This window comes from Bidens hawaiensis, unplaced genomic scaffold (assembly GCF_021521415.1).
Source record: "Bidens hawaiensis isolate Kalapana, Puna unplaced genomic scaffold, B.hawaiensis_p1.1 tig00026864_1, whole genome shotgun sequence".
Taxonomy (NCBI): domain Eukaryota; kingdom Viridiplantae; phylum Streptophyta; class Magnoliopsida; order Asterales; family Asteraceae; genus Bidens; species Bidens hawaiensis.
In genome coordinates this window covers 188,943-215,245 of record NW_027494333.1, presented here as the reverse complement: position 1 = coordinate 215,245, position 26,303 = coordinate 188,943, and the positions used below count along the sequence as shown (strand labels likewise).

At 35.3% G+C, this 26,303-nt stretch overlaps 2 protein-coding genes across 2 annotated transcripts; one reads left to right on the top strand and one right to left on the bottom strand.

Annotated features, from left to right (window-relative positions):
- Positions 1–838: 838 nt before the first annotated feature.
- On the top strand, positions 839–6,552 carry LOC143574242 (vacuolar protein sorting-associated protein 26A-like). The gene is made up of 11 exons (XM_077058909.1): positions 839–898; positions 2,735–2,809; positions 3,800–3,874; positions 4,029–4,101; positions 4,430–4,474; positions 4,602–4,713; positions 4,886–4,952; positions 5,080–5,124; positions 5,246–5,301; positions 5,410–5,585; positions 6,231–6,552. Exons 1-11 carry the CDS (start codon positions 839–841, stop codon positions 6,410–6,412), a joined length of 966 nt encoding a protein of 321 aa, XP_076915024.1. The 3' UTR covers positions 6,413–6,552.
- Positions 6,553–7,711: 1,159 nt separating this feature from the next.
- LOC143574239 (MAG2-interacting protein 2-like) lies at positions 7,712–21,773 on the bottom strand. Its single transcript, XM_077058907.1, has 13 exons — positions 21,673–21,773; positions 20,144–20,274; positions 19,994–20,042; positions 19,684–19,857; positions 19,364–19,565; positions 19,057–19,277; positions 18,026–18,965; positions 15,867–16,801; positions 13,880–13,962; positions 13,287–13,646; positions 11,240–12,398; positions 10,465–10,730; positions 7,712–10,369 (listed from the first exon to the last, which is right to left on the bottom strand). The coding sequence occupies exons 2-13, from the start codon at positions 20,243–20,245 to the stop codon at positions 7,712–7,714; spliced, it is 7,149 nt and encodes a 2,382-aa protein (XP_076915022.1). The 5' UTR covers positions 20,246–20,274; positions 21,673–21,773.
- Positions 21,774–26,303: the final 4,530 nt, after the last annotated feature.

The window sequence follows — 26,303 nt, the reverse complement described above, 5'->3', positions numbered from 1 at the left end:
CAACTATAAATGCATATTATTTAAATGAATCCGATATTTATTCACAAGCCAAGCTCAAATTCAAAAACCAAACACATAGGGAAGTGGGGGTGGTCCGTTATACACGTGATGGCCTCACGAACACCGCCGCCGGTCCCCCCATCACGCGTGATGGGGGTTCGGCCGTGATGGGCATCACGTGGTGAATACCAATAAATTTGAACGTTGGGGAGGGGGGTGACCGTTGGAGTTGGGTAATTAAAAAAAAAAATTTTAACAATATAAATTAGCAACCATTTCAATCCAACTCAAAATCAAATCCAACTCAAAACACTCTCAATCTTCTACTACAAAAACCTATTTCTTCACCACTTCAATTCAAAACAAAAAAATATGGATTTTCCGAGCAACTCGTTTCCGCTAGACACCGATAGCTCTTCGTCTTTGGACGATGACATTGTTGAATGGTTCCCGTTGTTATATAACGAACTTGAAGGCCCGAGCCGTCCAAAGAAAAAAATGGTGGATCGTGATCATATACATGCCCACGAAGTGCTAATGAACGACTATTTTGTGGAGGAGCCGAAATACAATGACGAGACGTTCAGGGATCGGTTTTGTTTGCCGAAATCTTTATTTTTAAAGATTGTAGCGGACGTCGAAGCAAACGAAGAATGGTTTCAAGAATCTTACGACGCGAGGGGCAAACGAAGTTTTACGACGCTTCAAAAATACACATCCGCTATTCGTCAATTAGCGACAGGTAACCCACCCGATCAATTCGATGAATACTTACAAATGTCTCAGAGAACTTCACGTGAATGTCTGCAATTCTTTTGTAATACGATTATTAAATTGTATGGCACACCACACCATCACCCCCACCAAAATTCCGTCACTAGTGATGGAAAATAGTGAGGTAAGATGACACACTTGTATTGGTGGGAGCAGTGATGGTTTTTAAACCACCCCCGCCCCCCTAATAATAATCCATCCATAAAACTGATTCCAACATAATTTTATTGGGCCTCCAAATAAAACCAGTCCATTATTCTAAACTCTAAACCACACCGGACTCACACCGCACCACTGCGAGTGCGTGACCAACTGACCACACCGCATCTGTCACAATCAACTCGCAGATCCATTCAACGGTGCACAGATCCGGCCACCGCTTTCTCCGGCGAACGTTCCGGTGAGCTTATTCCACCTCATCTTATTACATAGTTCAGCTCAATTGCATCGTCAACTAACTAATTTAGGTTTTCGTACGGACGGAAACTAGAGGAAACTTTGTAATGTAATTAGTTAGGTTTTTTATTTGTGTTAATCGACGGCCTATTAGTAGTTGTTAATGATCTTATACGATTTGCTGGAATTAGATATAAGCTTAAACCAATTAATTTAGGTTTTTGTTTTATATTACTGGCATGCAATGTGTTAACTGACGGCCTGTTAATAGTTGATGATCTTATACTATTCGATTTGCAACTGGAATTAGATACGAGTGTAAACTAATTAATTTAGGTTTTCGAACGGAAACTAGGGGAAACTTTGTAATGTAATTATTTAGGTTTTTGATTTATTCAACTTGCATATTAATCGAGCGGCTGTTAGTAGTTAATGATCTTATATTTTTCGATTCGCAACTGGAATTAGATATAAGCTTAAACTAGTTAATTTAGGTTTTCGAACGGAAATTGGAGGAAATTTTGTAATGCAAGTGGTTAGGTTTTTGATTGATTCAACTTGCATGTAATGTGTTAATCGACGGCCTGTTAGTTGTTAATGATCTTATATTATGCGATTTGCAACTGGAATTAGATACGAGTGTAAACTAATTAATTTAGGTTTTCGAATGGAAATTGGAGGAGATTTTGTAATATAATTAGTTAGGTTTTTGATTTATTTTTACTCGCATGTAATGTGTAAATCGACGGCCTGTTAGTAGTTAATGATACTGTATCTTTAGGTTTTTGAACGGAAGTTGGAGGAAGTTTTGTTGTATAATTGGTTAGGCTTTTGATTTATTTTACTGGCATGTAATGTGTTAATCGACGGCCTGTTAGTAGTTAATCATCTTGTAGTTTTTGGTTCTTGAACAGAAATTGGAGTGATCGGTTAGGTTTGTGATTTATTCATGTAATGTGTTAATTGACTTCCTGTTAATAGTTAATGATCTTAAATTTAGGTTTTTGAATGGAAATTGGAGGAAATTTTGTAGTATAATTTGTTAGGTTTTTGATTTATTCTACCAGCATGTAATGTGTTAATTGACGGCCTGTTAGTAGCTAATGATCTTAAATTTAGATTTTTGAACGGACATATGGAGGAAATTTTGTAGTATAATTAGTTAGGTTTTTTATATATTCTACTGGCATGTAATGTGTTGACGGCTTGTTAGCTGCTAATGATCTTAACTTTTAGGTTTTTGAAGGGACATATGGAGAAAATTTGGTAGTATAATTAGTTAGGTTTTTATATTTATTCTACTGGCATGTAATGTGTTAATCGACAGCCTGTTACTCTGTTAGTAGTTAATGATCTTGTATTTTTCGATTTGCAACTGGAATTTGTTATAATAAACTCTGATTCTGTTTAGATTTTCAGACCAAGTTTAAGAGAGGGAATCAATCGTATCCAGAATGGTAAGATCTTACCTAAAACCTTGGTTGTTTTCCTTCCACTCTACTTAATTTGTTGTTTCAATGGATTATTGGAATGTGACTTGCTCTCCATGATTTTTGTTGATCAGAATTATATAATAGGGGCTTTCAAGCCAACTTGTAACATCTCAATCACACTTAATGATGGAAAAACTCGCAAGCAGGTACGCCTTTCTTGTAATTATATTCAAGATTAGATGATCTGCATACAATCTTAAATTGTCATATGTATTGGTTCTTCTGTTTTGAGACTTTAATCACTATGTTTTGCACTGGATATTATAATGCAACAGAGAGATTTCTGTATCTTATGAACGCTGGATTGAATTGTACATAATGAAGCTTTGGATGTTTATTTAATAAAACAAACAAACAAACAACAATACCCAGTAAATCCCACAAATAGCCAAAGTTATCAGTAGGGTCTGGGGAGGGTGGGAACCTCTATCCTAGGGATAGAGAGACTGCTTTCAGCGGGACCCCAGCTCCAGAAAAAAACAACATAAGGGTAAAACAAATAAAAATAAAGTAATATATTAGAGTAGTGTATTATGAATTACGAACAAAAGAATTTGAATGAAAATAAAAACAAATAATAAAAATAATAATAAATAAATGTTAATACTAATATTTATAAAAATAGTAGAGAATACTGAGTAAGTAAAGTTATGACCATAACACATATTTCTAACCAAAACTATATCTTTCCCTTAAAAGTTCTTAACTTAAATTCTACGTCTCCAAGAAGTCCTATCATCAACCATATCCTCAGAGAGGTGCAGGTCTATCAAACCATTCCTAATTCTCTCATCCCAAGTCAAAGAGCCTTACTTAAAGTTCATGTCAAAGAGCCTAACTTTATTTCTTGTATTTTAAGCATTGCTTAGGGGGTGTTTGGGATTCCTTATTTTTACCTCCTTATGACTTATAGCAATAAGTTATAAGTTGCAAGTTTGTAACTTATCAACTTATCATCTCACATAATAAGTAATCCAAACACCTTTTTTAACTTTTCATAAGTTTCATAAGGAGGTAAAATAAAAGGAATCCCAAACACCCCCTTATTCTGGAATTTTCTCCTGTAAACTTTTACTTTACCACTATGCCTGGCTTTACTTGTATAATGATGTTTCTTTACTACTTATCTTTATTAGGTTCCGTTGAAGAAGGAAAATGGTCAAATGTCAATGGTCCCACTTTTCCAGAGCCAAGAAACCATTGCTGGAAAGGTATATAATGATGTTTTTTTCTTAAAGTTTGACTTCTTAACTCTAGTGGCATTGTTGCAAGGTGTGCTACATTGCAGTTTTTTATATCTATACATAGCACATAGGCTAGTGATTGTAACATGCCGCATTTACTTATGTATCATCTTTTTTTCAGATTTCTGTAGAACCAGTGCAGGGGAAGAAAGTTGAGCATAATGGTATTAAGATAGAACTTCTTGGACAGATTGGTAAGTGTTTTTTACCTAGCTATAAAATGAAATTGGCATTAAGAGGGTTAGTAGCATAAGAATGCTTGTAATATCCAACTTGGCGTTTATTATGTAGCAGTTATTGGCGACATTTTTTAACACTAATGACATTTAATATCTACTAGATATAAATAAATTAAATACTGTTGGACTGCTAGTCTGTATAGGCTATATATTCAAATTCGGGACTATCTCTGTTCATCTCATATTTACTTGTGAACTTTATAACTATTTGTAAAAGCAGCTACTTGAACAGTTTTCCATACTGATCACTGTTGATGTATTGGCATATTATTTTCATTTGCAGAAATCTATTTTGACAGAGGCAACTTTTATGACTTCACATCTCTTGGTAAATTTGCCTGACTTTAATTGAACTTCATTTTTTACTTGTCTATGATTAAAATGAAACCTTTTCTCTTTGATTTGAATACCATTATTTTTTATGATATTTACTCTACTACCATTTTGTTATGCAGTTCGTGAACTGGATGTTCCTGGTGAAATATATGAAAAGAAAACATTTCCTTTTGAGTTTTCTACGGTTGAAATGCCTTATGAGACATACAATGGTGTGAATGTGCGACTCAGGTAACTGTTTTATTCTATTGTATAATATATTTATATGATCAAATAATATGAAAAGAAAACATTTCCTATTGAGTTTTCTACGGTTGAAATGCCTTATGAGACATCTTTGTTATGTGTCTGATTAATACTTTATTTTTATAATATAATCAAGTTTCTTTCAATTTGCTCTCAGGTATGTTCTGAAGGTAACAATCAGTCGGGGCTATGCTGGCAGCATAACTCAATACCAAGATTTTGTGGTGAGAATCCTTATCCGACTCGCCCACTCCCAATTCCAAAAGAAAAAAAAATATTATGTCACTGCTACATTATGAACAGTATTCTTTTAATTAGAAAAAGTATATTCTTATGTGTTTGCATATGCAGATTCGCAACCACAGCCCACCCCCATCAATCAACAATAGCATTAAGGTCATTATAGTGTAAAAATATTGTTTTTCAAATCATAAATGTCTCTTAATATTTTTCGTTTTTTTGTAAAAAGTAAAAAGGACATACTAAAGTATTCATCTCTGACATATAAACCTGACAGATGGAAGTTGGAATAGAAGACTGCCTTCATATTGAGTTCGAGTATAACAAAAGCAAGTAAGTCAACACGCTCTCAAACTTGAAACATTTGTATTCTTCCAATCTTCCTTTAGAAAACATATAAAGAAGCCTGATAACTAACTTATGGCGCTGGTTAATATTCAGGTATCATTTGAAAGATGTGATCATTGGGAAGATATATTTTCTTCTCGTTAGAATCAAGTTAAAGAATATGGATCTTGAGATTAGGCGACGTGAATCCACTGGTTCTGGGGCCAACACACATGTTGAGACCGAAACCCTAGCCAAGTTTGAGTTAATGGATGGTGCTCCTGTTAGAGGTATATCTTAAACTTTTGACCCATTTACCTGTAAACAGGTCAATTTGGATTGGGTTATATCCCTAAGTCCCTAACGGGTCTAACAGTTTGGCAGTTATTCAACGTTTATTGAAATGCATAACAAGTTTCTCAATCGTTTTGATCTAAAATTCGAGTTCTCCTGGTAAAAATAGTGTTTTTATAGTTATATTATTTCACTGCAAATGTCATATACTATAAAAAAATAAGAAATATATATTTGGCTGTGTGTTTTGGTAATTACAAGTTTTTGAAAGGCCCACCTTGGTAATTATAGAAAAAAAATTAAAATAAAAAAAAAGTTAAAAAAAATTAAAAAAGGTAACCAGATAGGGGCAAAAAAACTTATCTAGTTACCGAATATGTGGCCCAGAAAACATAGATTAACTGAAAACGGATTGTAAAAAGTTATTATTACCAAAACTGACCACCGCCAAAAGTATGCTACTATTTTATGACATTTGCAATTGTATTGGGAAAATACCATATAAATTATTATTAATTTTATAAAAAAAAATGGTAAGCTAGTTTTTTTTAACTGCTGACCGACAGTTCAACACTTCAACCCGTCTGTTCACATTAAACAGTTAGCTATCACATTAGTGCTTCAACCCGTCTGTGCTGTAGGTGAGTCTATACCAATCAGGCTGTTCTTGAGCCCGTACGAACTGACACCAACACATCATAATATCAACAACAAATTCAGTGTGAAGTATTATTTGAATCTGGTACTTGTGGATGAAGAAGATCGAAGGTACTTCAAGCAGCAGGAGATCACTATTTATCGAACGGCTGAAACTTCTTCCTGAGTTTAGGGTTTGGGTCCGGTCCGGTCTGCCTGAATATGTCTTGAGTTATATAGGTCAGCAAAGTTATGTAAACATAATTGCAGGTAAATGAGGTGTGTGTTTAATGTTCTTGTTTTCGCTACTTTTTTATGTTATTGAAGTCAGATTCCGTCAAAGGCAAGGTATTGTTTGTGGAGTTTATTTAATAATTTTGATTTGTTTGGGTTATTAAGAATTGTATTCATAGCAACATATCGAAGTAGTGAACGGGTTTGTAATTTCAAATTCACGATTCATGAATACGAGTGTAAACGAGTCAACTTTTGTGAAAAACTTGAGTCCGACTTGCTAACAGCTTGAATCGAGTCAAGCTTTAACATAACATCGAAGTTGTTTACATATAGACTTATAATAAGCTTATTTAATAAATAAACGAGCTCGAGAACAACTTCACTTGTCCTGCTCAAGTAATCTCCGAAGTTGTTTACATGTAGACTTATAATAAAGAGTTAATTGCAGTTTGTGTCCCTGCGGTTTATGAACAGGAACCACTTGTGTCCATCTTAAAAAATGAGCATGTTGAGCCCTTATGGTTGTTGAACTAGATAAGTTTGCGTCCTTGAGTTTTTCATTTTAAGAAAAACTGAAATCCTTCTGTCCTGCTTTGATTTTCTAATTGCATCCTTGTGTTGCATCCCAGCAATTTGTATTCCTCTGTCTATCCCCCTCTCTCACCGCTTCCCCCAATTTCTCCATATTCGGTTTGTTTGATCAGAGGGGGAAGGTCGAGTGTGATAGGGCTAAATAGAGGAATGCAAAACTCATAAGCACAATTGTGAAATGATTTTGGAAAAAAAATTTTATTTCAGCTGTTTCTCATAACAGGAAAAAAAAAAGACAGAAGGGCGCAAACTGATCACGCTCGACAACCACAGGACCACTGACTTTTTTAAAAGAAAGGAACTAGTTCCCGCCCGTAACTATCTGCACTTTTGTATTTAACTCTAAAACTATCTGCACTTTTGTTCTCTCTCTCCCTCTCTATATATATATGTGTGTGTGTAATTAAATTAACATACAAGTAATAAAGAAGCCAAACTCAATCTTAAAAAACTAGTAACAAACGGCTTAGCTAAGCGTGGCTCATTTACATTATACTTGGTTTCTATGTCCAAACTACTAACGAGATGGATTAGTGTTTTAGCATTTGTTACAATAATGACATCTCTTCACACCATAACATGTATTAAGAAAACAAATGAGAACAGTAACATGTATCGTATATGAATCCCTTAAAGTCCAAACAAATCATGTCTTTTTCTACACAGCAAAAGGATGACATCTAAATCTCAAATCATTCAACCTTTTAACATCATTCGACGGCAATATCACCAGAGCCGAGTTGATCGAACTCTCCACCCGGCCACTCAACCCGACAACTGTATTCACAAGCGGCTCACAAAACCTCATTTCCTCTACCTTAAACCTGTTTCCTCGTATAACTTCAATCTGATTTTGTAAGTACTTCCTAAGACTAGCTTCTGCTACATTAACCAAACCGAGAGAAATACTTGTGTGCATCATCTTTGTAACAACTAATCCCGCTAACATCACCTGATCCGCCTTTACAAGCTCACATATATAACAAGGTAATAGAATCATTTTGAAAACAGACCACACGTCCATCTCGTGGTCCTTGCTTTTATTCTCTGCCTCTTGACTTTTACCAGAGAAACACCCGACCATATAACTTATATATGAAAAAATGGTACCGTATGAAGGTTTGGTCACGATGGTTGATATCAAGCCCGATGATAATAAAGTACTAAACAGCCCGTGATCGGTTAAAACCGGGCTCGGTATGTTTCCTTGCTTTAATTTATCCTCCACAAAGTCCAAACACTCCATTTGTATGTTTTCATAAGGAAGTAAACCCGAAAGTTTTACAGCTGTAAAATAATCTACCTCGAGTAATGATTTGGTCAAATGTCGGGTAGAATCCTCGGTCAACAAGACCCCGTTTCCTTTTAATTTGGATTGGTCGATGATCTTCAAAATGTCACTGAATTCTGATAACGATGCTAGTTTCTTGAAAATTAATGACCAGCACTCGTTTAAAGAATGAACCAAAAGGATCTTTTTGTCATTTGTGGTTTCTTTTTCTCCCAATTCTTCTTCTTCTTGGAAGTCTTCCCATCCTTCATCCCAATCATCGTTGCCCCAATCATTCCCGACAGGCGCTCGTTCCGAGTTTGTTACCTCCTCTTTTGCATTTAAACTACCAAAAAGCCCTTCCCACTCTCCTAACACGGCTATTAAAATATCAACATCGGATCGTGAAACAACATTATCAGATATCTTTACAAAAGAAGAGACTGCAGAATCAAGGGTAGAAAGTTCATTTGGAGATATTTCGAGGTTCGGGGAGATATTTGATAGCAGTTGTGACGATTTTAAAGCAACCAAAGTGTGTGTGAAACTTTTCGGTGCACCTTCATTATCTGGTGCGGTTTCATGGTTTGAGTTTAAAGATCCCATGCTATCCCACCCAACCCACGGGTCAACATTGGCCCGAAGCTCGCTAGAAAAGGAAGTCAAATTCGTGGTCAACGCCGTTACAAACTGCATAAGCTCCAGCATATGAACACGAGCATGACTCGGGATTTCCATGTCGTCAGAAAATCGAACCAATCGATCCCAAACAGTACTTCTAACATTCCTTAATTCCTCCAAATCACCATCTAATTCACTCAAACTCGATAAAACCCGATACAAAGACAAATGTTCACGGGACCCACGAGCTAAATCCTTCAACACGGGTTCCAAGATTCTTATGTAAAGACAGGGCAGATCCGCAATATATTCATAATGCCTTTGAACCACAGGTGATAAAATTGTGTCGGGAAAACGCGAAATCGAAGCATGATAAACACACGATATCGCATTAAACCGACACCCGGAAAACACCATCGATTTACAGAAATTAAGAATTTCGGTGTACACGTCACCTACGAGACCCGAATCTATATAAGCAAAAACCGAAGCCCATCCTTCACTTACAGAAATCTTTCCATCTTTGACCAAGTCAACAAAAGCTTCAAGACAGATCATCACACACCCGGGAGAGAATAGATCCACATCATCAGAAGATACAAATTTATGTAAATCGTTTATTAACCGAAGCCAGAAATTAATAAGCATATCGAGATCATCCTTCCAATTTGGATCTGATGAAAATTTACCAAAATCGCCCTTCACTGATGGAGTTATTTTGAAAAACTTCTTCACGATACCCGTTACCGAAGCACCAGGATAAGCAATAAGTTTTATATACTTTTTGCAACGGTCGTATGTACTTTCAACCTCGTTAATGAATAACCGAAGGGTTTCTGGGTTTTCAAAATGAATTTCTGATTTTGCATTATTTTCTAAAGCGGTTAATGAGCTCGATACATAATACCCGTACACGTATTGCCATTGCACAAGACCCTCAGGAACCCGATCTTTATACATCCCGGTTAGGGTTTTCATCAGCTCTGCAAGTGGTTCAACACTTGTTTCATTTACATGAGTGTATACTTCATCTCTAACACATGCTAAATTTGGACCGAATAAACCGGCGATATTTTTGAAGTTTAAATCTTTGATGAATGAAAGTTTACTGCATTCTTGCTCCATGATGTTGTAAAAACTGTCCAGCTCATCAATTGTCAAATGTGTGGGACCCGGGTTGATGGTCGTTAAGAGTTCTGTTTTGTCTTCAACTTTTGAGAAACAAATGGAGAGGAGATTATATATGTAAGCGAGACGTTGTTTATCCTGCCCGTTTATTTCAGGGTACACGGATACGGAGATTGTTTTGAAAACTTCTTTTGCAGAATCAAGTATTTTGGTTTCGAATTGTGCGATTTCGGATTTGATGTCATCAACGGTCCAGATGTTAGAAAGAAGAGTTGAACTGAGGAATTTCAATAGTACCTGAATGTGAAAGATACGAAAATGAAAAACATTTTTTTTAAATAAATAGATAACTTGCATTTTGAGTGTTAGCCAGAGGTTATATATTTGCATACCTTGGTTTGATCTAAGCCATAGTCTGAAGCTAAAGTCAACACATCTTTTAGAATTTTCTTTTTCTCTGTTTTGACCGAGTCAATGAAGTCGAATATTACACTCTCCATATAGTCAATGTCTCCAGATAAAAAGCGTGTTGTTTCAATACCAGGAATAACTTTCTCAATTGCTCTTGTATGATCAGCCACACGTTTTTGTTCCTCTAACTTTGACTTCCATTCTCTCCAAAATGATGCCTGGGCTTCGTCAATTTTGTTGCGTTCATCTATTATAGGAATGTAAAATATAGAAATGATAAATCATAAATGGTTAAATTACAGCACTAATATGTACAGAGATTACTTTGCTGCCACAACTTTAGAAGAGAACTATTGAGAACATAAAAAGAATGTGCGCAGCAAATTGCAATTGAAGGTAGTGATTTCGATACATTTACTAGTAAATGGGGACTTGGTTATATATCATCTCTAATGGGTCATATCGATGCAAAGGTAACATTTTTGACCAATTTACTTATTTGATGAGTCAATTCGAGTTATGTTTTATCTCCAGCATGCCATATATATAAAAGCTAACAAGTTGGTTAAAATGAAGGGGTCAAATGGTTTGAGTATCGCCGAAAGTTTAACTTTAATACATAAAAGATATCTGGTGAACATGTTTCAAAAACTAATTAGTCATACAAAAATCAGATTGTTTTTGACAAGTTTGCAAGTCAACCCAACCAGACCCACAAATTTTCCCACCTGTAATTGCAATATACAAAAAAAATACCTGAACTTAGTGACGTATATTTCTCTTGGAACTTTCTTAGCAGCAACTCCCTTCGCTGAGCTGGACCGTCACACTCGCCACTAGAGTTGTGCAATATACTATAAATCATCCCCAAATTCATCATGCTACATGTCTCATTATAGTCTTCCCTTGATCTCACCTGTTCTTCAATTATTTGCACACCATAGAATGAATCATTAAGATTTAACAAAAACGAGCACCCTAAAATGTCTTCCTCTTCTGTGACAGGTGGCGCCATAACTGTCTTTGCTAAAGAAGCAATCAAATTGTCTTTAGGAGAAAAATCATTTCTTGCCAACCAAGAGAAAATCGTCGACATTGCTTGTGTACCAAGAAACTTGTTAACCTTTTCCGCTTCCTTACCAAGTTCAAGTAACCATGGAAGTCGTAAAGCCACAAAAGTCAACACTTTACTGTTTTCTTTTAACAAAGAGTCAAAGTCAGAATCATTTGTTTCAGATAACAAGTTAGCTATATCAGAAAGTGTCGTTTTAATGGTTTTGAAATATGGGTCTTGTTCAAGATTTGCGTCGACCTGCCCGGATGAATCTATTAGATCAACTGTATCGTGTACTGATAGTTCCGGAACGTTCTTTCCAGTGAACTTGGTCAGCTTTTCACATTGGCTTTGCATGTCTAGATCTTTCCATGCATGTAAGAGTTCACTGATTGAATCCTTATCACAATGGCTCAAAGCAAACCCTAGAAGTTGTTTTCTAGAATTAATATCCATGTTTTCAAGAGCCGGCCCCCGTGCAAGTGCGGTACATAAATCCCAAACGGTTCCGTGACCCTTCTTTGCCATAATAAGACAAAGATCAAAAGCGAGTTGAAGATCTCCAGCAACTGCTGCTTCCCTTGCTATAGCTTCTTGGACAGATGAGATTTCATCTTGAGAGTTGAGTCCAAGAAGTTTGGCGATTTCAATAAGCTCATCAACATTGGAGTAGGCCCCACTCTGAGTGGTGATTGCTAATTTGATGATTTCCATTGGGTCTTTGATTTGCCTAAATTGCATTGGAAGAATGTTTACACCTAATCTTGGGAGTTTAACAGTTAAAGCATCGATCATATCCGACTCTTTCATCATGTTTCTACTGCTTGGAAGAATATTTAGACATTCCTTTGCCTTCCAGATCTGAAACAAGTTCCAAAATTGTGCTTTTAAGTTAACTTTGAGGCATTAATTTATATAAATTTGATTCAGGTTGTCATCTCTATTGAATCAAAACAGAGTAATAAGAAACCAGCTTAAAAGTCAACAGGCCAAAAGCTGCCAAAGTGTAATTTACTAAAAAAAAAACCCTCCAAAATCTATTCAAAAAATTATATTCTTATTGAAATCATATACTAAGTGCATTTTGCATTATATATATAGCATTAATAGTGCATTTTTGGTTTTTGTGCCCAAGATAGTTTTCTTATTTGTTTTTGTTTTTAACTCCTATTTGTTTTAATTTTTTTTAGATATGTTGTTTTATTAATATACTAATTAATTAAATTTTAAATAATAATTTTAAAACATGTTTCGATATCCTTTTGAGCAATTACTACTTTATTTATTTTTGGCTTTGTTAATTTTGTACGGATACCATAACTAACCGAACCAATACGACCAAATTCCTGTTGTGTCCCCACCGCAGCACACTGGTTGAATACCGCTAGTTTTAGACAATAATTATTTATAAAAAAATCGTTTTTAAGTAAAAATATGATACAAAAGGTGTTCAGTAGAAAAGGACAGATTTACAAATCAACTCAATGTTGAAGAATATGCGCACATATAATAAAACTAGAGGTGGAAAATTTACCCGTTTACTTACGAATTGGTCAAGACATGTATTTTAATGCATACAACCATCCAAAATTGGCTATTTCAATTATTAAGACTGTAGTAACAAAACTGTAACTGTAATCATATTTAGTTCGTTAACCGAACCTGACATGACCTGTACCAAAAATGATATGTTCCGACCCATTACCCAACCCACCCTGATAACAGAACGACATAAAAAATGTTACTTACTTCTGCACTAGATAGGCTAGAAGCTGAGAAAAAATACTCTCGTGCTGCCAGAATGATGATATTTTCAGCCTTTTCTGTTGGCAGCGCCACAGAACCAGAGCCTTTTAGATAGTTTCTAGCAAGTGAGAATTTCCCAGCTTTTAATAATCCCCTACAGAACTCGATCAGCATGTATTCTAAATCAACAAAAGGAAATGCCTTTTCCTGCAGGGACTGGAAATCTCGCCACATATTTGCCCAGTCAGCGTCTGTTCTGCCAGGCTGACGACGGATAAACTTTGACAGGATAAGACGGAGAATTTGTTTCACGCTTTTGCTATCTGATTGTGCCTCCAGGAAGAAAGCAATCGGCTTTGGAACCTGAATATATAAAAGTACCCTAATATATGTAATTTGATATATATAAATTGTCATATAAAACTAAAACTGTTTTGACTGTTTATCAACGTATCAACATAAAGTTCAAAGTTATGACCTATGACAGATAACATTAGCAAGTGCCACATGTCAGGCCATCATTAGTAGAGTACAAAAAAACAAGATGATCTATCTAACCTGAAAACCAGCAGTCACTAATGAGTACAAATGCATACCTGGTACAAAGCCAACAGTCGTCCAGCCTCAACATGCCCTTCTGCAACTTTAAGTTGCTTTTTAAGGCCCTCTACTTCATAACCTGCTCAAATGTAACATTGTTAAGTAGTTAGCAAAACGCGACCCAAAACTAACAATCTTGCTATAACTCTATGCACACTCGCATTCTTGAAAATATGCACTCATGAAGTCATATATTCAGAAAAACTCAAAAACAGTTGACCTTTTGAACCTTAAGTATTCTTGATTGTTAGAAATCAACACCAGACAGTTACAAGATTGTGACCCTAAAACTCTGTTCCAAAGTTAAGTTATGGGGGGAAAGGAAAAGAAAGTGGTGGGAGTTGGGGAGAAAATGGTGTTCCATAGATTTTTTTTAGAAGGAAAGGAAAAGAAAGGAAAAGAAAAGGATAGCAAAAAGATGGGTTTTGTTTTCCTTCCAAATTGGAGAGAATCAGATGGAAAGGAAAGGAAAAATGTTATACTTACCATATTGCCCTCATTTTAATTAGATTAGGTCAAATGTTTCAGATGCTCTCCAAACACAACCATCGTTCATCATCAATTTCCTCAGACACCCCAAGCATAACCAGCTGTTCATCAAGTACTCCGACGCCCCAAGCGTATACGTGCTTCAGTGCCTGTTCTTCTTTTATCAGGTATTTTAAAGTTAATCTCACTTTGTTTTGATTTTACATCTTATTCAATTAGGGTTGTAGTGACCGATTAAGGAAGAATTAATATGGTTTCTCTTGAGATAATTAAATATGTAATAAGAACTTTGATGTAAACGACAACAATGGTATGCATCATATCTAGAAGTAATTGTCAAATAAGACCCCACCAAGAATGTAGTAGTTGATGAAGTTGCAGGCTATGTTGTTTGTTAAGTTGTTAGCCTTTTGAATTATATAACTTGAAATTCAATGTTAAGTATGCATCACTAAAAATGTAATAATCAAAAGCTAAATCTTTAGCTGCACTATTAATTGATTCCCTATTTGGCTTGTATGTAGAACTGTTTCACGGAGCAAATTAGAACAGTTTATTAAACTGCATGCCATATAATTAGCTGCACCATTAATTAAAAGGTGCATATATCATTTGTAGGGAAGCCATATAGTTAGGCTGTAGGTTATATTTTGTAGATGTTAAACCATATATTTTGGATGTAGTAAACCTAACCTGCATTACTTCTAAAGATAATATTACCATAAGTTTTGCATTTAAGAACATATCAAAATATTAGAAGAAATAAACAGACGCTAGGCCCGCATATGACAATGGCAGGTAAGAACATAGTTAAATTTAATTGTGGAAGGAAGGAAGAATGAGGTTTCAACATGTTTAAGCGTTGAGACTCGTTTAAGACTACAAAGGTAGAGATGGCTTAGAGAAACGAGTAATGGACACTTGGGAGTAAAGTAAGGGTATAATGGTAAAACTGAAACTTTTCTTTCCTTTCCTCCCAACTAGGTGACACATAAAGTGTGAGCTTTTCTTTTCTTTCATTAAACTAGGGAACACCACAAAAAATCATATATTTTCCTTTCCTTTCTCTCCTACCTTCCTTTCTTTTCTTTTTCTCTCTTTAAATGAAACTCTGGAACAGAGTGTAAATAAAATTGATCATTTGTAACCAAGAAACTATGATACGTGTTCCATATGAACAATCATTCACTTACAACTGTAAGTTTTTTTTTCATTTTTTTTCTTGCGTGTGCCCTCAGCCAGAAGGCTTCGGGCGCAACTTGCGTTCAAAAACTCGATGGTTCAACAAATTTAAGAACTATTTAGAAATAATGTATGCATAGGTCGCCCAAGTTATCAGAAGTTTTCACTTCTAGAGTTGTAAAATGACAAAAATAAGCTGAATCTACTCATTTACGTTTTGAAAATCCATTGGATTTATTTTTCTGAGAAGATTCGGTGGCACTTTTGTCATTTTGACAACTCTAGATGAGACATAAACTTTCAAATGCTTACCATCCAAAAGTGGAAGTCTGAACATTATTGTGGCCATAGTACTCCATTTATCAGTAGCAATACATAAATACAAACACTGAATCGCACAGTCTACTGCTTCAGCTTCATTTCTGAAAAACATGCTTCCAGAAAACTCATTGCATCCTTCTTCAATAACTACCAAACAGACCTCAATCTGATTCTCCATAGCAATTTCTTTCATCCATCTGACTAAAAACCAATCACCAGTACCATCAACTACTTCATCCCCAAATTTCGTGTGCATAAATGGTAGTGCTATATCTCTTAATTTTTTTATTACATTTTCCTCATTGAACCCTTTAAGCATCATCTTGAACTTTTCATAATCAGACAACTTTTCCCATGTGGCTAAACTCAAGCTAAAATTCACATCATGATCATCATCATCAGAGTAAATTAGCTGTTGCAAATAAGATATAAGCGTGTGAAACTCTTGCAATTCGTTAAAACCCTTCCGGCAAGCAAAATCAACCAATGATAAACTGTTGTCCAGTTGTCCACTTAGGGTGTCCATTTCTTTAGCTCTATGTTTGTACCAGATACATAGTTCACTAACTGATGGCCATTTGTAGCCCATTAACTGCTTCACAATCGGTTCGGTTTTTATCTGAATGGCAGTTTCATGATTTTCTGGGAGGGTATTAATGTAATTCACCATTTTTTCATGCTCAACCCAGTCTTCTTCTCTTAGATAAGTAACTTGAGGAGAACTACCGGGAAGCAGCTGTGCATATGTCTGAACCGGGACAGTTTCAGGGATGGATGCTAGAACATCGAGCATGTAAGGAGATATTGAATAAGGATGGCGCTTGAAAAGAAGATTTAAAGCTCCAATTTTCCCACTTTCTGCAAGTGCAGTAGCAGCTTTGTTAATGGGTAATGAGCGGAATTTGCTGTAATCCTGTGCAGAAAACCTGAAAGAAGCTAAGTCAATGTGTCCAAGTAAGTTAAAATTGGTGGGATTATTAAAACATATCCACAGTGTCCATTTGATGTAACAATTGCGGATCGTTTACTTAAGAATGAGTCGACTACTCAATTCGGGTAATGTTTTATCTCTAACGGGTTATACGGGTCAAATAAATATATCGCCTTATAGACAGTTAAAACAGTCGGGCGGTTTTGCATATAGGCTGGAAGGCATAACAGAAGAAAGTAAATGGGATATCCTTGGGTCAGGCGGGGCCATGTGTCAGCTATATGAGAAAAAAAAACAATTATGTTGAGCTTGATAGTTTTAGTCCCTGAAGTTTTAAAAAGTTTATTTTTGAAAAAATTTTAACTTTTCTGAATGTTTTATAATATTGTAAACTAAAAAAAGGCCCCTGGACTTTCAAGGTATTATAGATTATATAAGTAAGCATTTTTTCTAAAAAGATTTAAAATTTCCCCTGTTTACGTAAAAATATACTTTTACTACATGACATGTAATTTATTGATTCTGGGCATGCTTTTAAGAGGAATTTTATACATTATTTATATATGTGTATTTTATATTAATTGGTTGAAATTATTAAGGTTTATAAAACCATCAACATTAAATTATCTGTTTAGCACGTTTAGAAAACTGTCCTTCTGTAAACATTATAGTATTTTAATCAAACTAAAATGCAAGGATGTTATGTGTTAAGTTGAAGGTTCATACGCAGTTAAGACAAGATCCTTATGTAGAGAACACCAATGCCGTGTATAAGCTAAGATTATGATATGCTACAGGTATTCAAGGTCTGAGTGATGGATAGACATTTGTGTCTCCAAGTGCATGCAATTAAGCATTATTAGGTATACATGCCTACTAATTATTTTGCGTGTTTAAAGTGAAGTGCTATGTAGCTTAACTTCTTATGTACAAGAAACAGAGAAAGCATGTCAAAATGTTGTACCAAACAGCCAAAACTGGAGCAAATCAGACTGCTCGGCCGATTTGAGATTTATATGGTTCAGTTCACGGTTAAAAACCGGGTTTATCTGTTTGGCTCATGTTGTGTTGCTTAGCGCATCAAAGTTCAATGCACGAAGGCTTTATGTAGGTTAAACTTTAAATTCACTACTTTCTTAAAAAAAATAAAGTTCAATATATGAGATTATGCACCAAGTATAATTAAGATTTAAGATGCAATTATGTATGGCCTCATTACCTGCCCATATTTATTCCAAGGAATGTCTCCAGCCTGTCTTTAAATTGTAACATCTTGAGTCTTGCCAAACGGGAATCCCAATTTGGGCTACCCTTTTCATCTACAACCTCAGAAAACATATAACTATTTGTTAACTGGAGACCATAAGCAAGTAAAGCCCTAACTGCATCTTCAGTTGGTCCAACTCTATCCACACACTCTGAAAGTACAAAATCTTGATCTTTAATAAGTGAAAGAAAGATATTAATTTCACGTTTTCCTTGTGAAGAATGCAGCCACTGTGCTTTCAACACTTCATCTTTATCCAGCCCATGATGATCAGCTAGTTTAGCTGCATCCTCAAACTGCTGCCCGGTAATTAAAATATCATAAAGTTCCTGAGCAGATCTTTTTGAAAATGACATCAAGCTCCATTGCAGTTTACCACTGTCAAATTGCTTATACTTTTCAACTGTTACTGGCTCATAGAGAACTAAATCGGACGGTTCAAAACTCTTTACAGATGATTTACTTTCTAGAATAAATATACATCCTGGTGATGATGGCACTCGCTCTAAAATAGGCAAAGAGTATTGATAACCATTTTCTAAAACCTTAACACCAGTATTGACGTCATACATAGTAATTTTGCCACTTCTATTAGCAATGACAATGATATGATCCATCCACCATGTAAAATCTGTTGTATTGTTTAACTCGTTCTTTTCTTTGAAATAAACTTCTGAAAGTGAATCTTCATCATTTAGCTTATAGATTGTCAAGCATCCTCTCAAATCCAATGTAGCAACAAATTGTTTTAGTGGTGAAAATTGGACCTTTGGGGATGATATTTGATCTGTATACCCTTTTGTTTTAGTGTAGAGACCTTCAAACTCAGCAGAACACACTTGTTGTAAGCCTGCTTGTCGACTCCATTTCCAAAGAGAAATATTGTAAGGTCCTAGAAAGGGTAGAAAAGAAATAAACAATTTGGCAATCTGGTTTTATGGGAAGAAATATAACAAAAACATCCTTGACATCATGTATATTACCAATGATGGCGGTGGAGGTTGATGTGATTGCAACAGGACTACTAACAATAGCAAGCAACAAGCTATCTAGATGATATCCACAACAACTAACATTATGAGGAAACTGCTTATGTAACAATGAGCCCGAGCCCAAATTTGAATTGCTCAGAGAGGCACTTGGGTCCTGACTAATCTCAATATCATGAACTGACCCATCTGATGCAAGTATGCTAAATGTACACCTGTAACATAATAATAACACTAACAATTTAACCGATATGAACTTGGTTATAATTAGGATACAAATTATGGGAGATATAGTACTTACAAACAAGACTTCTTCTTATCCTTATTATTATGAATAACAAAACTGACAATTGGCAAAGGCATTTTTAAATGCTGCTTTGTAATTCGGGTTATTTCATCACCATTTGCCCTTATAAAATAAAGGGTGTCGGTATTGTCAAAAACTCCCAAAATGTCATGATCCTCTGACCAGACTCCAAACATGAAAGTGACCAGGGAGTTACCTGACATAGCATAGCAAAAATTAGTCATCCATGTTATAAACATAGAGTGCTAAAATAATGAACACGATAGCACCATAATTGTAAAATAAAGACATTCAAACATGTTCAGGAATCTTACTAGTAAATATCCCACAAGGCTCTTGATAATTATCATCTATGTGTAAGAACGTTATCACATTTCCAACTGCTACAGCCACATGTTCGCCATTTGGAGAGACGAAAATTGATGTCCATTTGCTTAACTTCTGAGCATGCCGATTTGTAGTCCATTTCTCTCTAAATTCACTGAGACCTTCACAGTACGATATAAATAAAACATTTTTCTCTAAGCACATATACATTGAAAAACTCACATTACATGTAAGAAAACACACCAGCATATATCTAAATCATATATGAAACAGATAACAAAAAATGAAAAGGTATACCTTTTGTTGAAAGCAGTCTAAGGAAGCTTCCTTTAGTGCTTTCATTTAGCTGGAATTTCAATCAAAACTTCCATTAAATTCATAAACTATGAGAAATCAAAGCAAATTCACGAGCTAACAAATCTTGATCACAAATGAAATAAATTGAACCTCTTGGTGATTCAAGGGGTAGTTGCATGTGTAAGGTCTAGAAGCATGATGACGAGTCTCGTAGAGAACTTGAGAATCACTCCTTCCCCCCTCAATTTCCATTTTTAACAAGTATGAACAACTTGCTACTGCTACTGCTACTGCTGCTACACAGAATCAAAAAAGGGGTCCCACCAGAGATCTCACAAAGAAAAACTGTACAGAAGACAAAGAGGATACTAGTGAAACAATGAAAGTACTTGCCATATCCAAGTTTAACTGTGTTTTCTCTTTTTTGCTTATTATATGCAGATGATCCACTACAATGTGCCTTAAGGTATAATCAGTGTCTTCAATATTACCAGATAATGAGATAAACTACTAAGAAAATGAGGCATTGATAAATCAACAAGAATTGCCCAATGTTGTCAAAAGCCCTTTGGGCATGCGCCTACGCCCTTGGGCAAGGCAAGACGCAGGGAAAGCGCCTTGCTTCCAACCAGGCAATCCGGCGACCTTCAGGCAAGATTCCCGCCTCAGATTCCGGCCAAATGCTGAAAGCTTTGGCAAGAGTCTACAAATTCTAGGCAAATTGGTCTACAAGACTACAACATCCAAAAATGGCATAAAATCATCCTAACATATGCCTAAACAACTCTAACCCCCCCACCCCAAAAAAAAAAAAAAAAAAAACCATATGTGTATCATGCTATGCACCTTGCTTATCACAGGCCCTCGCTTTAAGCACCTTGCTTATCACAGGCCCTCGCTTTAAGCACCTTGCTCCATTGACAGCTATAGAATAGCCCTAAAAACAGCAGTATAAAACAAGAAAATGAGGCATTCAAGAACTTACCTTCATCTTAGCATATATGTGCCTCACTTTCAATGTAAATAAATTTGTTCTCTCTGTTTAAAAGCTTAACTTCCTATCAGATCATTAAAATTCTTCAATTTACAGTGCATGTTAAATCATTAACAAAAGGTCATTAAGTCCGTAACTATATCATTACATTTAGGGTTTTTTATAGTAATTAAACAACATGCAGCATAAATTAAACGATTAATCGAATGTATATAAAACTAGAATCACTACATTGAGGATGTCATAGTAAAATTGAACTACATGCAGCTTAAACTAAACAATTAATCATTTGTATAAAAACTAGAATCGTTGCATTTAGGACGCTATACTGAAATTGAACTACATCAGCTTAAATCAAGCAACCAGTCCATTGCATATAAAACTAGAATCATTACGTTGAGGATCTCGTATTGTAATTGAACTGCATACCGCATATATTAAACAACTAATCCTTTGTATATAAAACTAAAATCATTACACCTAGGGTTTTGTATTGTAATTGAACTGCATACAGCATAAATTAAATAATTAACCGAATGTACATGCAAGTAGAATCACTACACCTAGGGTTTTGTATCGTAATTGAACTAAACACAGCTATAATTAACTAACTAGCCAATTAACCAAACGCATATGGTCATGTGGACTTAGAATCACATTAGCTAACAGATGAGCATCAAACTACCTCATCGATGCATCCAAAACTGCAATAACTGAGAAACGAAGCCCTAGATCCACAATTAGGTTAAAACTGATAGCAATTAGGATCCGAGATCCGAATTAGGTTGATCCGATGAGCCTGCAACACACCGATTAACTGCCAAGGGTACCCATTCGTGTATCTGTAACGTTTTCGTGCTGTTGTTCTTCTAGTGGTTCAATAATAATAATATTAATAATAATAATAATAATAACAATAATAATACTGTGTAATTGTGTAAACTGGTGAGGTGTGACTTTTGGGCGACTGTGATTCAGAAGATGAACGTAACAGAACGGTTTTGTATAACAAGTGGCTCTAGGTACGTGATATCGAGCCGCTGGTTAGACCACTCGACTAGGCTCGTCGGTTTGGTTTCGGTCGAAGAACGACAAAATCGGGTTTCTTTAAATCGATTATTGTCTAGTTCGGTTTTAATTGGTTCCGGTGAAATAATTCTTAAATGGACAATTTGTTCATTTTCATATCTGGTTTTTTTAAAGTGTTTTTTTAAGTGATTCGGCTGGAAAGACAGAGGTTTTTGCTCTGGAAGGTTGTGGTTCGAACGAGTGGTTAATTTGAATGTGAATCAAGCCCTAAACGTGACCAATTCATATCAAATTTTCAAGGTGTTACACGTTATTTTACACGGTTCTAATTAGCGTCACTTAATTTATGTTCCCATAACTCATCGTTAAGACGTTAATATCCATAGCCTCAATTAACATCCCCTTAACAAGGCAAAGCGATATATTTTATGGCAAGATTCATCTTCCATGTAAATCATTTGTTATGAGTATTTTCAATCATATAGCATGATTGTCGCTTAGTTTTATATCAGCGTCTCTAATTAAACTACCTTAAGGTTAACATCCTACAATATCATTCATCAATCTTTGGCTGCCAAATAATCCATATTATCACCCATACTTGTATTGCTACTATGAGACTGAGTTACACGCTACCACAAGCAGGCAAAGACAACACATGATTATTAATCCATCATTAATCAACCATGTAACTACATACATTTCAAGTATCTCCATACTCGTATAACAACTTTAGATTACCGCAATATCATAAACCAGTCACACAGCACATATAACGATAATGCATATTAAATCCCATAATGTCACAAACCAATCAAATTAGCAATTGCTATGTATTAATTACATATATATTAACAAGAAGAAAAAATATTTTTTATTGTGGTATGCTTGTGTATATTCATTCATTAGTACACATATAATCATAAAAAAAAATTTTAACCTTTGTATCAAATTATTTCTCATACTCACAATTTAAAAAAGCAAAACCTTATCAAAAGCTTTGATACCATAGGCCAAAAGGCTATTTGTTACATATAATCATATGATACATCATATCACTGTTGTTTGTTTAAATTTGCTCACGTTAGACATAAATTTCACTGACAAGAATGGTGTATATACCCATACACGAATGAACTCATTGTATCAATTTTTCAATCCACGAATAACAATTTATTTATTATTATTTTTTTGTTATATACATTTTCTTCACGATGAAACGTAGGTAAATCCCGCCAATTGTAGTTATAAAACCTTAGTGTATACTTACTTTGTAAAATTTTTAATAAATGTCATTTGGCAATGTAGTAAGTTTATTGCCTTTTCGAAAGAAGACTATGATTCAAATCATGACATTTGCGTACATTGTTTATTGGAGTTTTTTAGAAGTTGGAAGTAGATGGACGTATGAGTCGTCGTTTGAAAAAAAAAAATTAATAATATGTGACAAGTGTAGAGAGCCATCATTAAGTAATAATTATCTTGCTAGATAAATTACTTGTAATTTGTAAGAAAAAAGAAAAGTATTTATTTTATATAAAACTCTTTTATATATTCAAAATCCAGGAACATGTTATAGCTTATATCATGTGTTGTGGAACCCCTTGACGCCTTACCCTCCACCCTGGATTCATTTGACTGGGTTGCAGGCGATGACGCCCCCCCCCCCCCAACTGTCGTTATACGATGATACTCAAAGGGGCTCTGCCCTATTTTTGAGATGATGTGGGAGATGGCACCCCCTCTTCGGCGTCAATTTGGACACCGTAGCACTCCACCTTATAAAAGTATTGTTTTTGTTAAGTAAACTTGAAGAATACAATACTAAAGATAAATTACTAATTTGTAACAAAAAAGAAAAGAATTAATTTGCGTTATAGTTTTTTTTTTTTTTTGCTTGTTTTATTTTGTGCTTAGCTTTTTGCTAATTCGTCTTCTTGTGAATATTATACCATCATTTAAAAATAACCGTGAGGAAAAAAGAAAAGTATTAATTTTATATAAAACTCTTTAATACAATCAAAATCCAAGAATATGTTATAAGTTATAACCTAGACCGTGTGTTGTGAAACCCCATCTTGACGCCCTCACTCTCCTCATCGGATTCATTTGATAGGGTTGTAGACGATGGCATTCCCCTCTTCCGTTACTACTGTGACATTGTTTTCATAACCAGAACGGGCAGCGACCCGGACATGCGACCAGTGCAACCGATCGGACCGACCGAACAACTTTGGTAAAAAAAAATGACGCGTAGGGCTGGAAAAAAGTTTTTCAAATTTTTTTTTCATAGGAAACCGGTTCAACCGGTCCGGTTTTCCAGTCGAACCAGTTGAATCGGTTCAGACTGCCCGGTCCTCTAAGAGTCGAGCGAACTACACAGAACCGGACCGATCAGTGGACCAAATCCCTGTCGAACCGGTCCGATTTTAACAACATTGATTCAGAAGATGACGTGGAAGATGCGCCCCCTTTAATGCCCATTTATTTGAACACCACAACACTCAACATTACACTACATAATCTACGATACAGGTGGGCAAAAGAACCGGTTAACTAAACCGACCCTAAAATCAAACCGAAATCGAATCGGTTTGAAACCATATGTTCGAAACCATTTTGTAATTTTCTCCACCGAAACCGGTCAAAACCTGAACATAAACCAATCAAAACCTTAACCAACGCCAATCCTAACTTCTCAAGAAACCGAGTTCAACCCGAACTGAAGCTGATCATAAACCGTTTTTGACTTTTATTGACCAGCGCAAACCGGTTTTGGATTTAATCCGGCTTGTGCACCTCTAATCTACACCATATTTAATTATTTAATTATATCAACCCTTTAAGAGAGAATAATGATAATACTATTTTAGTAGTTAGATATTAATAATTACATGCTAATTAATTACTTGGTCAAAAGTCAAAATCGTTGACTACCAGTCAATTTACCAGAAAGAAAACTAATTAATTGATGAGGATACCGCGTCAAATATGAACTGTAAGCATTAATTAATTTAAATTCAAAGACTTTGAAGTCTTGGTTCACTTCATTTGTGATCACAATTAAACCACACATCATTTTCTCCGGCTGCCGGATGATCGCATTATCAGGTAATATCGAAGTTAGCCTGTGATCAGAGTATTGAATTTTGGATATCTGTGGTTGGTGATGGAGATAAGGGGTGTAAGAGCGGAGTATGAGCTCGACTAGGCTCTAGCTCGGCTTGTTTTCGTTTCGAGATATTTTTATTGTTTTATCTAACTAGACTTGAGATTGGCTCATTTATTTTTATTAATTTATTTATACAGTTGTTGGCTATTATTATATAATTCGAGAAAACCTTAATAAGCTTATAATAAGCCTAAGCTCGGGCTCGGCTTATTTTGGGATTCTTTTCTAAAGTTAGTACTCGGCTCGTGAATTGTTTTTCTAGCTCGCACTCGATTCTTTATTTTTTATTAATTAATTTACACACATTATTAACTATCTTTATGTAAAAACTTTAACAAGCCTCAGCTTGAGCTCAGGCTCGGCTCGTTTCTTTTTCTATTAATTAACTTATACACATTAATAATTATTTTTATATAATTTGAGAATAACCTTGCAAGCTCGGCTCCAGGTTGGGTTTGGCTTGTTTATTTTTTATTATTAAATTTATACACGTTCTAATTTTTTTTTTTTGTATTATTTGTGAAAAACCTTAGCAGGTCTAAGCTTGGTTCGAGCTCGAGCTCAGCTCGTTTATTTGTTATTAATTAATTCATACACATTACTAATTATTTTTATATGATTTGAGAAAAACATTAACGAGCCAAAGCTCAGCTCGAGCTCGTGTGTGGTACCATAAACAAGCCAAAAGTAGAAGTCTAAACGAGTTAAAACTTAAAAGTACATAGGCTCGTTAAGACTCGACGAACCTAAACGATCTTCCCATTCAAGGCTCGAGCTTGGGCTTGATAACTAAACTAGCTTTATTCGAGGCTCAGGCTTGGTAACTTAAAAAAATCATGAACCAAGAACCATGCACCGAGAAAAAAAGTAGTCGGGTATGTTGTATCGCTTTTTATGTCGTGTCAGCATTCTGGACAAAGATACGATATAAAAGATGAGACAACATATCTGACTATCTTTGTTTAGTTAAACCGATTATGTTTCTACATTTTTGTGAACCAATACTAATTTGAAACGACTTCGTTTTGCTATTCAGAAACGGCTATTGCCTATTTGCCGTAAACACTGCTTTTTTAATGAAATGCCAACTTGAAAGATACTAATATTAGTTTCTG

Excerpts from the sequence above, each read along its gene's own strand:
- LOC143574242 (XM_077058909.1), top strand. The coding sequence starts at position 839 with ATGGCACACCACACCATCACCCCCACCAAAATTCCGTCACTAGTGATG. Across the intron at positions 4,714-4,885 it reads GGTGTGAATGTGCGACTCAG|GTATGTTCTGAAGGTAACAA; the intron begins GTAACTGTTTTA and ends ATTTGCTCTCAG. Across the intron at positions 5,302-5,409 it reads TTCGAGTATAACAAAAGCAA|GTATCATTTGAAAGATGTGA; the intron begins GTAAGTCAACAC and ends GTTAATATTCAG.
- LOC143574239 (XM_077058907.1), bottom strand. The coding sequence starts at position 20,245 with ATGGAAATTGAGGGGGGAAGGAGTGATTCTCAAGTTCTCTACGAGACT. Across the intron at positions 18,966-19,056 it reads AACCTCCACCGCCATCATTG|GACCTTACAATATTTCTCTT; the intron begins GTAATATACATG and ends TACCCTTTCTAG. Across the intron at positions 10,370-10,464 it reads ATGGCTTAGATCAAACCAAG|GTACTATTGAAATTCCTCAG; the intron begins GTATGCAAATAT and ends TTTCACATTCAG.